Genomic DNA, 15,337 nt, shown 5'->3' with positions numbered 1-15,337 from the left:
GTGGCCAGCAGGGATCAGCCCCTCGCTGGTCACGGTGGAGGACTCGTCACTGGACGGCAGCAGTCGAGCTGACGACTCAGAGGGCGCCACGCTCTCCCTCCCCTACAGTTTGGGTCGTCCCAGCAGTGGAGCCAGCGGCGCCAGTGGCTCCATCATGGAGTTGGAGGAAGAGGAGGAGGATGAGGAGAATGAAGGAGAGGTTGAGGAGGAGGCGGCGCCACTGGAGCCAGCTAATGAACTGGCAGAGAGAGACAGGGTGAGGGCCAGTGGCGCCGTACCAAAGGTCAACCTGAACGGACAGTTGGGAGGTCAGAGGTCGGATGGGAGGAGAGGGGGGGCCTTTGCGGGAGGAGGAGCAAAAACAGGAGGTGAAAGGCTGGGTTCAGTGGAAGGGATTTCTGTTGTTGCAGGCCAGCAGGTGTACACACAGAGGTGTGAGACGTCGGGGCTAAGTCGAGCGTCAGAGCACAATGGAGACAATCGGTGAGTAAAACATGGACGCACACTGTTGAACTGACGGGTTTAAACGCCACTGTTTAGTTTTACTTAAATATGAGAAAAAGGGAGAGAAAAAACCTCTTAAATACAAATTTACTTCTAATCAATATTTGTCACAATCCTCCTTTTCTTATAAAAGTATAAACACCTTAATGTTGACAGTTTTAAAAAACATTTTAAATTTTGGTTAACAATCTTTCCAGTGTTTTTTTTTTTAGATATATGTTGATTCTTGACTGTTTTGATTTTGGTTGTTAGTTATTCGTGGTTAATCCCCAACTTTTGACTTCAGCTCTGTATAGATCAGAAGTATGCTGACATTGTTAAATCAGTTTTATTTGCCAAGTATGTTTGTTGTTTTTACAATGGCTTTTTCATAGACATGAGCTGTGGAAGAAACACTCTCTTAAAAATACAGCCCCAAAATCTTACAAAGCAGCCTCTGTGCTTCACTGGAGACTCTAAACCATTTATTACGTCTTTTTAATCTGACTTCTTTCTGAGATTGAGGCACAAATGAAAGCAACAACTGATCACTCTTTGAATATTTTTCTTAATAATTATCAGAAATTCTGTGTTTATATATATATAAAAATATAAAATATTTTCATTTTCTGTGTTGCCACTGAAGTAACGCAATGACGATTCTGATGCCAGTTCACAAAGCACCATCTGTGCGGTTCTCCTCAGATTTCTCCTCCAAGACTGCATCCTGCGTCTGTAAAATCCACTGAGGCTCACTAGTAGAAGCTGTTTTTTACTTTTAATTCAAAAACTGAAAACATTATAAATAAATTAAATTAAAAACAATCAGGTTCCTAGGAGTAAAACTGATCCAGTGACTTTTCCAGTTCACTTTTGATCTACTGATTGAACTCCTTTTTTTTTTTGTGCTTTGTTTGTGTATTCCATCTTCTCAGGATGGGTGGAGGTGGAGCATTCCAGCCTTATCTCTCAGACAAGGACTCCCTGCAGAGCTGGGTCGGCTCAGCGTCATCTGGACGTGACTCCAGCATTCTGGGCTCACGTGCAGTTCAGGAGGCTCAGCCAACTCCAGTGCGTGACACTCTTTGCTCTCATGTGTTTGTTGGCGCCCCCTACAGGGCACACAGCCCTTTGACAAGGGAATAGGCTTTTCCCCACCAGAAAAAGAGCAAAAGTGGAGTCAGGTCAGGTTGCTATGGCAACCACTTGCTGCTTTCTGCACCTGGAGAGGAAACATTTTCCATTTTGTAGTCATTTTTCACAGTTTCGGGAACAGAATAATCAGTTTGATTTTCATCTCACTTCAAAAGGTCATTGAAATTCTTAAATGTCACAGACCAGATATGTGTTCCACGAGGGCAACACATGGGAAACATCTGCTGTGACAGATGATTTGTGCTTTTTTACATCAGATTTCAAACTAAACTAAAAATAAACTCTTGTGGTTTTTATGTCCAAACTGACTTTGTATTGTTTCCTTACAGAGAGAAGACCATACCGCGGATCTACAGTATGTTGATGACCATGCAACCACAGTCGCAAAAAAGGTTCTTCAATTTGTACATTTAAACATTTAATTTACCAAATTAGCTTTAAATTACGTCCTTATTCTTATTCTACCTTCCTGTTGAATTTTAACTGGGCACAAATTGAAAGTTGAAGCAAAGTTGTCGACCTCTGACCCCCTAAAATAATCTGCACCAAGGAAAAAGTACAACAACAGTTAGAGGTGTTATCAAAATCTCTCATGATTGTTGTGATAAGTCCTGCACCGTGGGATCTGGGTTGAAATAACTTTTAAAAAAAAGATACACGGACCCTTGGTGCTCGAACATTCTGCGGAATCCCATTATATATTTTCTTCACAGGTTAAATGTCTGTTATAGAATCATCAATCGATCAACAAATAATGAGGGAATTAAAATGCTTCTCAGATAAACAGCTGTGTCTGATTGTGAAGCTCCAACCAAGCAAACTTCCCAACAGTCCCTTCTCTTGAGCAGGTGCTGTTGGTGCTCTAAGACAGGAGTTATCCACACTTTTGACATTGAGGCACAATTTTTACAGTACAACCATTGACCCATTAAATTTCAGATTTGATGTTTGATGATTTGGTTTGAAGTTTTTTCTTTTCAATGTAAAAGAACTTCAGTGTCTGTTTCACGTGTCTGTTTTCTAGGAGAGAAAAGCTGCCGCCAAAACCTCCACAAAAACACAACCGGAGCGCAGACGAAAGTGAGCCGAGGACGAGTGGAGGACTCACTGAGCAGAGACTGAGATGTAAAATGTAAACTCTACCAACAGAAACAACGAACACAGAATCATCCTCTACCTGTGGGGAACCATGGAGAACCACAAAATACCAGGAAAAGACGAGGAGTTCGACCTGTAGTTTTTTAAGATTTGTAAAGAAAAAAGTCGACGTGACACAGACTAAAAGCATGACCATCGATTCCTTTCCCTTTTTTCTACAGAAAATATAAATGTGGGTATAAAAGACTAAGAAAAAAAAAAGCAACAAAAAGTGCTTCCTGTGAACTGTAAACGCATGATGACCGCTGGTGCATGACCTCTGACCATTTGGAACTATCATTATCTGCAAACTGAAGGGGTAAAAGGTACTGGAACTGTCCCCGGCCTTTCTGATACCTACAGTACAAAAACACAACAGCCAAAACAGTCTGTCGGTGACGATTGTGTCCACAGTGACGCCACTGCTGAGCCTACAAACCAATGCTTCTCTCACCCGCGCCCTTCTCCCCCTATTACTCTCTATGTGATATACGCACTCTGTGCTCCGTGGACGAGTGTGGCACCGTGTTTGTGCGTGTGATTTTCTTCTCTCGGCCGCATGTGATTACTTTCTCTATTGCTTTTGATGTGGCGCTCAACCACCTCGCTTCGTGATTGGCTCCCTGACCCCTTGTGATGTCACGTCCAGTCCCAGTGTTGGAATGAGAAAACAGCTCCTGTGCTTCCTACCCCGCTCGTGAGTGTTTCCCGTCTGCGTGCGTTAACGTCTTTTTGGATTTTTTTTCCGCTGTGGACGATGCTTGCTTTGTTGGAAATCTGTCTGCTGTTGGAACTTTGTTTCACTTTGATGCGGAACTGTTTCTCGATCAACTTCCTGTGTTTTTACTGGTTTTCAAAGAGATTGTATTTTTTTTGTGGGGGAGTTGAAAAGTGGTTTGTTTGTTTGATTGTTTGGTGGTGTCGTGCAGCAGGTCTACAACACAAAGATCGACCTTTTTAACTTTTCTACCTTCTTCTTCGTTTCTCCCAGTAGCACACGGCATTTAAACTCCTATTCTTTATCAGTAGCTTGAATAATTATGCAGAAAACTCACTGGGCTCCTCATCAGCTTCTCCACCTCCTGCTCTCTGTATTTCTTGCTGCCGCAGCTGTAGCAACAACCTTCGTTTGTCTCGGTTGACAGACACACCTGAGATGCGTGAGGATGAGTTCTGAGGTTCAGGAGCAGAAGGATCTGTGTGACGTGCACAGGAACTTCAGGAAGCACTGTGATTGTCTCACTCACACTGACCCCAGACTGTGAAGACACACAAGTAACGTTCACTACTCTCTAGACTAAACAAGAGCACACACACACACACACACACGCACACTTAGTCATGTGTACACAGGTATCACAGTAGTGCAGTGAGAGCAACAGAGTACAACAGCAATAATCACAATCCACAGAAACAGAGTCCACAGTTCCACAGTGGGAAGAACTGGACTCTTTTGAGAAGATGAGCATGCAGAGAGCGCCATCACTGGTGGAAAAGCAGACTCAGCAGCCGTGGCAGCTTGGAAATGTGAGACCTGGGCAGGACAGTTTGTTCTTCAGCACACAACGTGTAAATGAGGACATGTGAGAGAATGGAAGCCAGAGTCTGCTGCTGCTGCTGCTGAGATGGAGAGAGTCAACAAACTCATTTTGTGACAGTTTTTTTCCCCCCCACATTAGTAACAATGTCAACAACTGTGGTTTAGGGTGTGTTCACAAAAAAGTCAAGTGAAACATTTAAATTGCCCAAAAAAAGCCCTTTAACAGGGTAGAAAATTAGGAATAGATACACAATACTGTCAATGTTACGTTGTAATTTTAATAACTCCAGCAGAAATCTCCAGCAGATCCAGACTCAGAGAGCTCAGCTGTCAGCAAAGACCAGAGAGAGAAAGGGGAAAAAATCAGACAGACCAAAGAGAGCAGCACCACGACAATGTCCAGCAGAGCCAAAGAGACAATTTGACCAAAAGTGTCATATGCCATTTAGTTGCATTACCAATGATGATCTGTTTCTGTTGGACATCACTAAAACCGTTGTCAATTGAAATACTAGTTCAGACATCAGGACAGGGTGTTAGAGTCCACATGGACATCAGTCTGGAACCTTCTGAAATTTAAATTCACTATTTCGATCACATTTGATGCATTTTATTCCCTTCCTATTGTCACCAAAATGGTGGTGTTTGTTCCAGACACAGCTCAAAGATGTAAATTCAAAGATATGATTCTGTTTCAAGAGACAAGTTCTTCTGAAAACATGTAGCTGCTTTACCTGCTAACTCCACTTTGTATGTAATGGCAACAGGAATGTTAGAAGTAGGACACTGGACCAGCTTAGTTTCTTGAAGAAGTTCTACAATTCCAAGAGTTGAAATGTCCTCAAAAGGCCAGGATGGTCAGGTTTCCGACTTCTGAACTTGAAGACATGGACTTGTTAGAAAATGGCAACTCTCTAGTCTACAGTGTCTGGGCTTCAACAGCATCAGTGGTTCATTAACTCAGTTAAAGGTTAATGTTTGATTCAGACCAACGTTGTTTGTTCGGTTTGACCCAACCCAGAAACCTCTGTTGTAGCGTTCAGATAGTTCTGCCTGAAACTGAAGCTGTTGGAAAACCTCTGCTGATCTTTATTTGTGAACACAGCCTGAGATTTTGCAGGTCGCACCACAACCTAAGCGGGTCACATCAGAGTAGCACACATTCTCTGTGGACAGAATATGTATCTCATAAGTACTGTAAGTTCTACTGTAGCCTGATTGGTTGAATGTACGAGTGAATGGACACCGTTTCAAATCAACGCACACATTTTCCCATGTCTGTGCACATGCAGGAGCTTCGTCTGATAACAGCACATGTTTGTTTGACTAAATATCACACGTGTTCCACTGCATCCTCCACTCAGGTCCTCAGTTCTGCTCGGAGAACGTCCGAGTCAATGTGTTGAATGTCAACGTGGTGTTTAAGTTCTGAGGCAGAACTCAGACGAACGAGTGTTTGTGTGTTTCTGTGTGAGTGCCTGTTGTTGGGTCTCAACACCAAATAAGTACAGTAGAAGTATTAATGTAGTAGTATTAACTGTGAATGTATTCCACTGACTTCCTGGGGCATTGGTGGTGAAACAAAAGCGACCAGTTGGGTGTTAATCCGACTTGGTTAGTTATCCAGACTTAGTTAATCAGACGTAGTTGAGATGTCCTCACAGCACAGACAGCTGCTCTGACTCTGTCTGACTACTGACTCCTTTTCCTCCAATTAATCTTTTCACAAAATCACTCCCTCTGATACAGTGTGTTTCAACTTCGGAGGTGGGACCCCTCTTGGAGTCGTCTGGAATTCAAATGGGATCGACTTAAATTTATTTTTTTGTTCTTCTTAAAATTATGATTGAAACCTCGCACACAATCCTAAAAAACTGTATTCTTTCACATTCATGAACATAATCCACTTCAGAGTAAGTTCAGCGTATAAAAATATATGAGCTGTCACCATAAGGTCATCATATAATTGTGATGTTAAAGCCAAAAAAAGTTTGAAAACCACTGAACTAAAATTTTATTTAATCCTCTAACCTGAGTCCTCAGGAAAAACTTCCTCCTCTAATTTACGCTGCATTCTGTCAACGTCGGAACAAAAACTACACACAACTAAACAATCATTAACATAAAGATTTAGTCCAAATTATCGGTTAGATTGAATCCCATATTTATATTTGACTCTACCGCTGTGTAGTATTTAAATATGTCTATATTAAGAGATGATCTGCACCAGGACTGGTGATTGTGGTTGAGTCTTGTGTAATGTATGGAACAGTATGTTGAACCAGTCTTCCGAATGATCCGTCCAATCAGTTCTCTTAAGCTTCAGTTTTATAGAAAGAGATACTACGTCTGTATGAGAAGTAAAACTTCTACTAGTTTTGAACTTTGAAGGAACACAGGAACTCAGAACCGTCTAAGACTCACTTGGCTCTAATAATTGAATCTGTCATTCAAACCTCAATAGGGAAATTTACAGTGTGAGTCTTTGTAACTGACAGAGGCTGCGTCAATTAAGCAAGTTGTTGCTACTTAAAAGCAGTCACACGGGAGGCACCATAGGCTGCGTCAATTAAGCAAGTTAAAAGCAGTCACACGGGAGGCACCATTAGGAATAAGGGGTTCCTCTGGAAATCAAACCACGGACTCTGCTTTTTGCTCACAAGGCAGGTGTGTTAACCACTGCACTATGGAACCACTGGCTGCCCTGGATGAAACATGTGGCTGCCATCTTTAGGAGGCACCATGACACTTGCTACCACCTTGTCCATGTCCTCCATCACTATGTACCCCGACGTCTTCCTCTTCCTCCGATGATATGAGTCCCAATCTGTCATTACAAACGTTCTTATTTTCTTTTAAAGTAAAAGTGACACCACATTTAGTTTAACCACAGTAAACGTCTACACCAGGTCTCAAACTCACGGTCAGCGAGACACTTTTGGCCCTCGAACCACCCACGTGCCACACAGCAATGTCCATTAGTATAGTATAATCTGACCCCCTGCTGGTAGTTTTTGGCCCTACAATGAGATGACAGGGACAACATTGGCCTCATGGGCTCATTTGAGGTTGAGACCCCTGGTGGCCCTACTTCTAAACTGCCTGAATGTCTGTCACACCAGTTGCTTTAGACATTTTTAAACCTTTCTTTCTCAGCTATGAAATCATTTCATTTCAAGTTGAAGTCATTTATTGTTGTCCACTAACAATATCATTTGTAGTAACCTGTTGTGTGTGTGTGTGTGTGTGTCTGACCATGGTTGGACTAGGAAAGCATGGAGGATGACTTTTAACCCCAGCATGTGACCTAAACAAGGACATGTAACCCACAGTGATGTATTTAAGAAAAAAAAAGAGTATTATGAAAAAATGTAAATGTCTCAGAAAGTAGACATCACCTACTGTATACTCCTTTAGAATGGATACATGACAATGTAAACGCAATATCGTATTACCATATCCTAAGGAATGCAACCGCGCAAATGCACAAATATGTTTTTATGAAAATCTATGTATAAATATATGAAAAAAATTGAAAATATATATTGATATATATATGTAATTAGAATGCTATGCCCCCTCATAGAGTCGTTCTGGATGTTCTTTAAGCGTTTCTGTAGACCGTAGGCCGACCACGCCCAGATCCTGGGGATTGTAGAGGCTCTGTAGCTTTGACCACATGTTTGTTTGTTTTTTTTTTCTTTTGTATCGTCCTGAAGAGAAGGAAGAGGAGAGAGAGAAAAGGAGGTGAAAATGTAAAAAAAAAGAAAAAGAACCAAGCCTTTCAATCAGAGTCTCTCTCTGACAGGAAGATCTGTATAGACCATGTAAACCCTGTACACCAGCTCAGAACATTTACAAGACTTAATAAACAAAAATGTGACAAAAACAACACGGACTCTCCCTTTGTCTGACACATCAACAACCAGAACAGACACACCTCTTTTTTTTTTCATGCACAGCATTTTCATGCACAGACCCCCTTTCTTCCTAATGGTGGCGTTAAATTTACATTAAAAAATAATATTTTACCTAATTTTGAGACTTTTTTTTGGTCTGTCTTTATATTATTTCGAATTTTGTAATTTTATTTCATGTTTTTAATTCAATTGGAATTTAATTATTTCTTGTTTCACGGCTTATTTACTTCTCGTTTTTAATATGTATTTCTTTTTCTATCCTTCCATGAAGAGGCCTTATACAATCACCGTATTCTCCAGTAGTTTTCCTTAATGTCGTTGAAAAAAAAACCATCTCCGAGCCTGAGCCCCGCCCCCTGCTCTGGACCAATCACGGAGCTCTATTCCACGTGTTGTTTTGCAGGAAGTGTCGCGGCTGAGGTTGTTTTGGGTTCGAGCACCACGTGTAAAGCACAGCGTTAAACCCCCTTTCTTCCTGTGGAACTCCTTAGTCTCCCAGTACACACACACCGACACAGTCAGCGACTTATTCCGCAGCTCGCCCCCGGTGCTCAGAGCCATGTCAGCGGGAGGTCACAGCGCCAAGAGCCGGGCCATCCCTGCTGTCCGGAGGGTCGCGATCCTCGACGCTGCCCACATGCCCCTGGACTACTCTACTACCCCTGGAGGAACTCTGTTTAGCACCACACCAGGAGGTAACAAGCTGAAGTGACATGCAGAGCTGGTGTTTCGAGGAATTTCTTAAAGAGTTTTTCAAATTAACGCTAAAATAGTAATGGTATGTGAGTCCAGAGCAGATTTAAAGAAACGGGTATCGGTATGTTGTAATTGAGTAATATGAGATTTATCGTCCTGTCGATTATTATTCAACTTACGATTCGATTTTTTGACGTGAAAGTAGTTCAAACTCTTGGCCAATTATATTGGGGGGAAATATACTATTACAAACGGGTAAATAATGCGAATTGCAACATTTACATTTTGATATACTAAGTAACCATTAAATAAAAAAAAATTTAAAAAAAAAGGTTTTGAAGTCACTACTAATGTGCGCCAAAATTAAGAGTTTACTTCAGTTGCCAAAAAATCACAATTTCTTTTTGAATAATTGCAAAAAAATATATATTAATAAAAAAAAGATTTTCATTTTGTTGTCAAATTAATCCAGTTTGTGCACAAGATAAATGTTACAAACATGCAAAATGATATATATAAAAAATCTCAATCTTGTAAAAAGAAAATTTAGATTTGTTTAATTTACATGATGTCTAAAAAGTAATTTTTATATTATAAAAATATACATTTGAGGTAACATGTTTGGCCAATTATTCAAAAGTATTGCTGTCACTGATTTTATCATGATCTTTTTTATCAATATGCAGTATTATATAGGCTATAGACCACTGTCTCTCAAGTGATGGGACGTGGCCCAAAAGTGGGTTGCATGGATCGACTTTGTTGGCCAAGGTCAGAAAAGAGTGTTTCAGCCAGTGTTTAGTGGAAAACACCTACTGAGTAATAGGTTTAGGTAATGTTTGATATGGACACGAGCAAAAGTTCAGACTCGTGACCCACAGTCTGCACTTTTCACACACCTTTCACACACATCTGGGACTACTGATAGACAGTAACCCAGTTGCCAACTCCTCTGATATTTACTTTAAAGAAGCTCTGATGATAAGAGTCTGGTCATTTTTGGCTTTTCAAATGTTAATGAGTTTTTTTCAGCTCTGCTGGTGGATTAAATCAAGGACTCCTTTGTCCGTCCCACGATAGAGACATTTACGAAGCTGTTAATATAAGTCGTTAATCAATAATTATTCTAAAGCTATAGCTAAAATGTTAGCCCAGACAATAGTCCAACATTAATACCCCTCTACCCCCCAAAAAATGGTTAAAGTAATGAAAAAATAAATTAGTTAAATTAACTAGTAAGGCAAAATTATAGCTTAGCCTAAAGTCAAATGTAGCAACAGGTTAGCCGTTGTTTCTTAGTTTAACCCTAAAGATACTGTAAACAAGAAACAAAGTTTTCCTAAAACTAGCAGGAGATTAGCCAAAGGATTGCACAACCATTACAAAAATAAACTGCTGAAAGAAACCCAAATATATTTCAAATTCAACCAAAATTTAAGTAAACAAAAAAATGGAAACAAAAAAGGAACATCGTGGAACTGATAAATCGTGTCAAGGAAACATATATTTGTCAGTTGACTTTCTTTCAACTCATGTTCATTTAAAAAAGCATTTTTCCTTCAGTTGCACGTGTGTGTGTCCGCATGTGTGGCGCTGTTTCCTAAAGCGGTGTAACTTGTGTGACTAGTAAAGCTTGTATTACTGTCACGTACACAATCAAAGAGTGTATCTTTAAATATAGGACTGTACTCCTGCCTTATTTTTAGAACAGTTTTTACTGTGCTGGGCTGCCATGGAGCTGCAGCAACATGTTTACTAGACCTGGGCCACGGGGCAGGGGGTGTGAAAAGGAAAATCTCTCTACTGAATCTTTTCAATTATCCAGCAGAAAATATATATATTATTCTATATTAATGTGGGCCACAGAATGCAAAACTAACATTTTTGAGTTTTTTAATGAATATGAAGAAAAAAAAACCTAGATTTTAGTTGCAATGTAAAATCTTTGTGGACATGTCAAAGGGTCATGATAAGGTTGTTAACTCGTAGTACAGTTTTGAATTAGTTTGAGGTATCGACGGGTCAAGGTCAGCTATTAGCAGGGACAGTGTCCTAACTGGGCTTCGAATGTCCATCTGCGCTTCTGTAGGACACGCAGCTCACGTCCATGTGTCACGTCAGTCTAATATTTATGCCCGACAGACAAAAGGGTTCTATCGGAGTACAGATAAGATAAGACACAAAACGTAGCTGGGAAGAAAATTGCTAAGTTGTGAGAAGACAAACGGCAGATAAATGTGTAATAGTTTGCTAGAAGATACTCGAACAAATGAACATATCAATTGAAATAGCAAAATCAGAGGGCTAAATGTTAAGCTAAAGACAGTTGGTATTAGCCAAGCTAATTAGGTAAAAGGTAAGACTGACTTTTGAAAAGTGTAGTAAACATATGTGTTTGTAAATGTATGTAAAAAAAAAAAAAAAGTAAAACGTATGTAAATGTTAACATTTTGTACTTGCAAAACAAAACCAGTCAAATCACACATCCAAATCCTAAATCCACAAATTAGCAAAATAATGATTAAAATAGAAGATGGATAACGTTGTTTTTGTCAGTTCACTCTCTTCACGTTGTTGTTTCTTTGTTGCGTTGTGACTGAAAAAATAACACTACTAGTTCTCTGCAGTTGTGGGAACTTTGTCAAGGCACACACCCGTGTTTGAGTGTGTGTGTGTTTGTGAGACAACTGATAGTGTGTTGTGGTAGTGCAGCAGGTGGCAGCAGCTTCAACACTGATAGAAATCAGAATGAGGTCAGTGAATGTGGGTTTGACGTGTTCAACACAGAGTTCAAACAGAACACAGTTCCATAGGTGACTGCAGATCCTGATAGGGACGGAGGACAGTATGTGGACTGAGTCAATGTCAAACGTGGATATTAATAGCTAATGCTTCTTTTTTTTAACCTCTGTTGTCCTAGTTTTACAAATGTGTGGGATTTTAGTACTTTTAGAAGTTCTGAAAAAAAAGTCTTAGTCTTTTCCCAAAACTGGAATAACATTTGAAAGAAACTGGATTTCGGTCCTTTTAACTCTTTGTTGTTTCATGTCTTAAGTCATTAATATTGTCTCACTAAGCTGAATGTCCGGCTATCTTTTACTTGTCTGGCTAAGCTTTTGCCATCTTTTAGCTCACTCTGGGCTATTTACTGTTCTCTACTGATATATTTAGGCTAGTATTTGCACTGTAATTTATATTAGCTCTTTGTGATGCTAGCTCTCTTTTTCATTTCTCCAAACTGTAGCTATTTGGCTAACTTCTATATACAATTTATATGTATTTTTGCTGCTGCCCCCTGCAGGAACCAGGATCATCTATGACAGGAAATTCCTACTGCAGTGTCGGACATCTCCACTGACCCGCACACCTCCCAAACTGCCCGACATCCCTGGCGTCACCAGGCCACTCAAACGCAACGAGTCCAGCGACATGACGAATGATGTCGAGCAGACGGTCAACAACGACACCGACCCCAGCCTGAAGGCAGACGACAGTGCAGGTGAAGCGGGTCTATCATGTAGAACTGCAGTTCTTCATCTGACCACCGTGAGTCCCCTGACTGATTTCTCTAATGTTTTTTTCCTCACCTGCAGGAGAAGACGCTCAGTTTGAAATGGACATTTGACGAGAGTCGGCCAAAGGATGGAACCAGTTTTTAACATTGTTTTTGTTTACTGCCAGAAATGACATGAAATGAGAAAAACTAGTGTTATTATAGCTGTGCATATATTTTTGGTTAAACTTCTTTAAGTGTAAAAATGTTGTACTGTTAGAAAACAACGTTAGTATAAGGCATGAATGTGACGTGTGTAAGTCACTCCCAAGTCAGGGTGTTATTAATGAATGTTTTTGTTTTGTATTACCTACATGTCTGTAAAAAAAATGTCTTAAGAAAAATTGTGTTTTATGAATAAAACACTAAAAAAACAGGGGTGACCAATTGTTTCACTGTCTTGCTCTTTTCTTGACCCAATTTAGGTGAAAAAAAAGTAAATAGTCAAAGATTAGCCTAGTATATAGCAACATTTGCTAACATTGCAGTGTTGTTCAACCTTGGGGTCGTGACCCCACATGGGTCACCTGGAATTCAGATGTCTAAAATGTCTAGTAATTGATAAAAAAAAAAGTGATTTTTTTTTTTCAAAAAACACCACACAATCTTAAACGACTGTATTCTTTCATGAATATGGACTGAGTTCAAATAAAATGCAGCCTATAAAGATGTCACTTTGTGCACTAATTTGCCTCTGCATTTGCACAACAGTATAAAAGACACAGTGAAGACAAAGTTCAGGATAAAGAATAATTTAGTGTTATAACGTAGTTGACATATAAATGGGTCAATGTGACCCAAACATCTGAATAAGGTTAAAGCGCTTCCACCGTTCTGACCTCAGACCTGGTCAGGTCCCTGGCATTAAAATAGTCCAGTTTTATAAATACAATAAGTCCTGCTTCTGTCCCCGGTGTCTGTGACAGTGCTTCAGTCTTCGACTCGTCTTCCCAAATAAATCACATCTACTGTTAAAATTAAAAGAGCAGAGTCCAGGGAAACAGCTGAGCTTCCTCTGCAAATGTCCCGCATTTCAGCAGCAGCTGCTCCTGGTCCATGTCCGTCCAGCTGGATGTTTGTCTCAAGTGCCTGCGTTCTCCACCTCCTTTCTCCTGAAGCCCAGGTCGGTGGTTCAGTGGCAGCCGCACTCCTCCACCACCATGTTCTCGTGATGCCTCATCACCATCTTCCCGTTCTCGTAGTACAACATGGACAGCGGCGCCAGGCGTGTGGGCACGCAGGAGAGACACGGGACCTTGTCTGGGTGATGGAGCTTCAGCAGGCTCTGGAAGAAATGAAAAAAGATGGAAAATAGTGGATTAGAACAAGTTTGTCAACAGCTTGAACCATTCATTCATTTCCAGCACAAAGAAGAAGATTTCCATCTCACCTGGATGTATCCATGGTTGGTTGGGGTGAAGGTCTCATCTACTGGAGTGGGACACCTCCCCTCGCAGCGATAGGCGTTGAACCTCTTTGGATAGATGATCCACTCGCTCCAGCCGAGCTTCTCAAAGTCCACCCACATGTCCACCTTCCTGCACAGTGGACCCTTGCTCTCCTCCTCCGTGGTCTTGTGAGCAGGAGCAGATCTGGGAGTTCTCCGTCTGTGGTCCTGGTTCCTGTGGTGGTGCCTCTTGTTCCTGGAGCTCCTCTCCACGGTGACGTACTTGGAGTGCTCAGCTGTGCGGATGAGAGTCGGCCTCCTGTTGGTGTTCTGCCTGGAGAAGACCACCATCATGACCCGGTCGGCCGTAGAGTGATGAACTCCCTCCTGATCTTCCCCCTGCTCCTCCCTGACCTGGGCCTCCTCCATCCCCTGGTAGGTGTGTTCCTGATCCAGCCAGCGCTGCAGCATCTTGGTCATGTTGAACACCTTCCAGGAGGACGTGGACATGGAAGACGACGGGACTCTCATGTGTCCCAGGAACAGCCTGGTCTCAGGACAGTCTCCGTCAGAACACTGAACCCTGTGGGAGTGGTAGATGTCAACGGAGGCCTGGGAGGACTCCACGAAGGCTGGGAGGCGGATGCGGAGCTCTGCGAGCTGGACCTCGTCACTTCCAGACATGGAGGACAGGTCAAAAGTGATGGACCATCTTTTCCCCCTCTGCTGGCAGCCTGCAAAACAGGAATAAAGGAGAGCATGAGTACGTTTTTCACTTCTTATAACATGAAACCAGATGGTGGCTTTAATCCCCCTGATTACAGGAGCACCACAATAACTTCATCAGCAGAGTTTCACTGAGCACAGAGTGGACTTGATGAGGCTACGATCTAAGTCTCTCAGAAGTCTCTCAGTGGAAGTCCAGCTAACCAGTTTTGTTAGCTTTTTGCAAGAACAGGATGGTCGTTGCAAAGAAAACAAAAGGAAGTAGATATAAGGAATTAAATAATAATAAAAAAATGTTGCATGATGTACAATATGAACTCTGCATGTTCAACTTAGTCAGTTACAGTTAAAAAACGATATGGTGGTGTCTCATCAAGAGCTAGTCAATATTGCAGTGTAATTGTAATCCTATTTTGAACATAGTGACCTTTAACTCCAGTCCTGTGTGTTAAATGTGACGCTTCATTAAAATAGAGTAGACGTTGCATGTCATTTAAAAAATCCTTATGAATGGTGTATACTCTGCATAGTATTACAATGTGGGTATAACTGAAAACAGAACACGAAAAAATGACCAAGTTTGTTTTCTAATGTTGAATACTCACTCTTAGCGACGAGGCTGACCACGGAGTCGGCCTGGTGTAGACCAGGGTTCTCTTCCGTCCTGATCGGCACGGCGTCCGGACCTCTGACCCGCCGGCCCTCGGCCCGCCTGGTCCGGCAGCGCTGCATCATGCAGA

At 41.4% G+C, this 15,337-nt stretch overlaps 3 protein-coding genes across 3 annotated transcripts in view; 2 read left to right on the top strand and 1 right to left on the bottom strand.

Moving 5' to 3' along the window:
- Positions 1-3,633, top strand: part of LOC103389497 (ankyrin-1-like) — a 64,449-nt gene extending 60,816 nt beyond the window's left edge. Inside the window, 4 exon segments of the mRNA XM_025062220.1 lie at positions 12-483; positions 1,419-1,554; positions 1,968-2,030; positions 2,663-3,633. Coding sequence (XP_024917988.1) covers positions 12-483; positions 1,419-1,554; positions 1,968-2,030; positions 2,663-2,722 — 731 coding nt within the window. The 3' untranslated portion in view covers positions 2,723-3,633.
- A 5,027-nt stretch (positions 3,634-8,660) lies between these two features.
- On the top strand, positions 8,661-12,860 carry LOC103389480 (eukaryotic translation initiation factor 4E-binding protein 1-like). The gene is made up of 3 exons (XM_008324897.3): positions 8,661-8,930; positions 12,233-12,430; positions 12,525-12,860. The coding sequence occupies exons 1-3, from the start codon at positions 8,795-8,797 to the stop codon at positions 12,554-12,556; spliced, it is 366 nt and encodes a 121-aa protein (XP_008323119.1). The 5' UTR covers positions 8,661-8,794; the 3' UTR covers positions 12,557-12,860.
- A 143-nt stretch (positions 12,861-13,003) lies between these two features.
- Positions 13,004-15,337, bottom strand: part of LOC103389498 (nodal homolog) — a 3,285-nt gene continuing 951 nt past the window's right edge. Inside the window, exons 2-4 of the mRNA XM_025062221.1 lie at positions 15,203-15,285; positions 13,875-14,605; positions 13,004-13,769 (exon numbers count right to left, since the gene is read on the bottom strand). Of these exons, the coding sequence (XP_024917989.1) occupies positions 13,617-13,769; positions 13,875-14,605; positions 15,203-15,285 (967 nt within the window). The 3' untranslated portion in view covers positions 13,004-13,616. The remainder of the gene's footprint in view (positions 13,770-13,874; positions 14,606-15,202; positions 15,286-15,337) is intronic.

This window comes from Cynoglossus semilaevis, chromosome 14 (genome assembly GCF_000523025.1).
Source record: "Cynoglossus semilaevis isolate Cse_v1.0 chromosome 14, Cse_v1.0, whole genome shotgun sequence".
In the NCBI taxonomy this organism is placed as follows: domain Eukaryota; kingdom Metazoa; phylum Chordata; class Actinopteri; order Pleuronectiformes; family Cynoglossidae; genus Cynoglossus; species Cynoglossus semilaevis.
The sequence above is the reverse complement of the archived record's forward strand: the minus strand, read 5'-3'. Positions and strand labels throughout refer to the sequence as shown.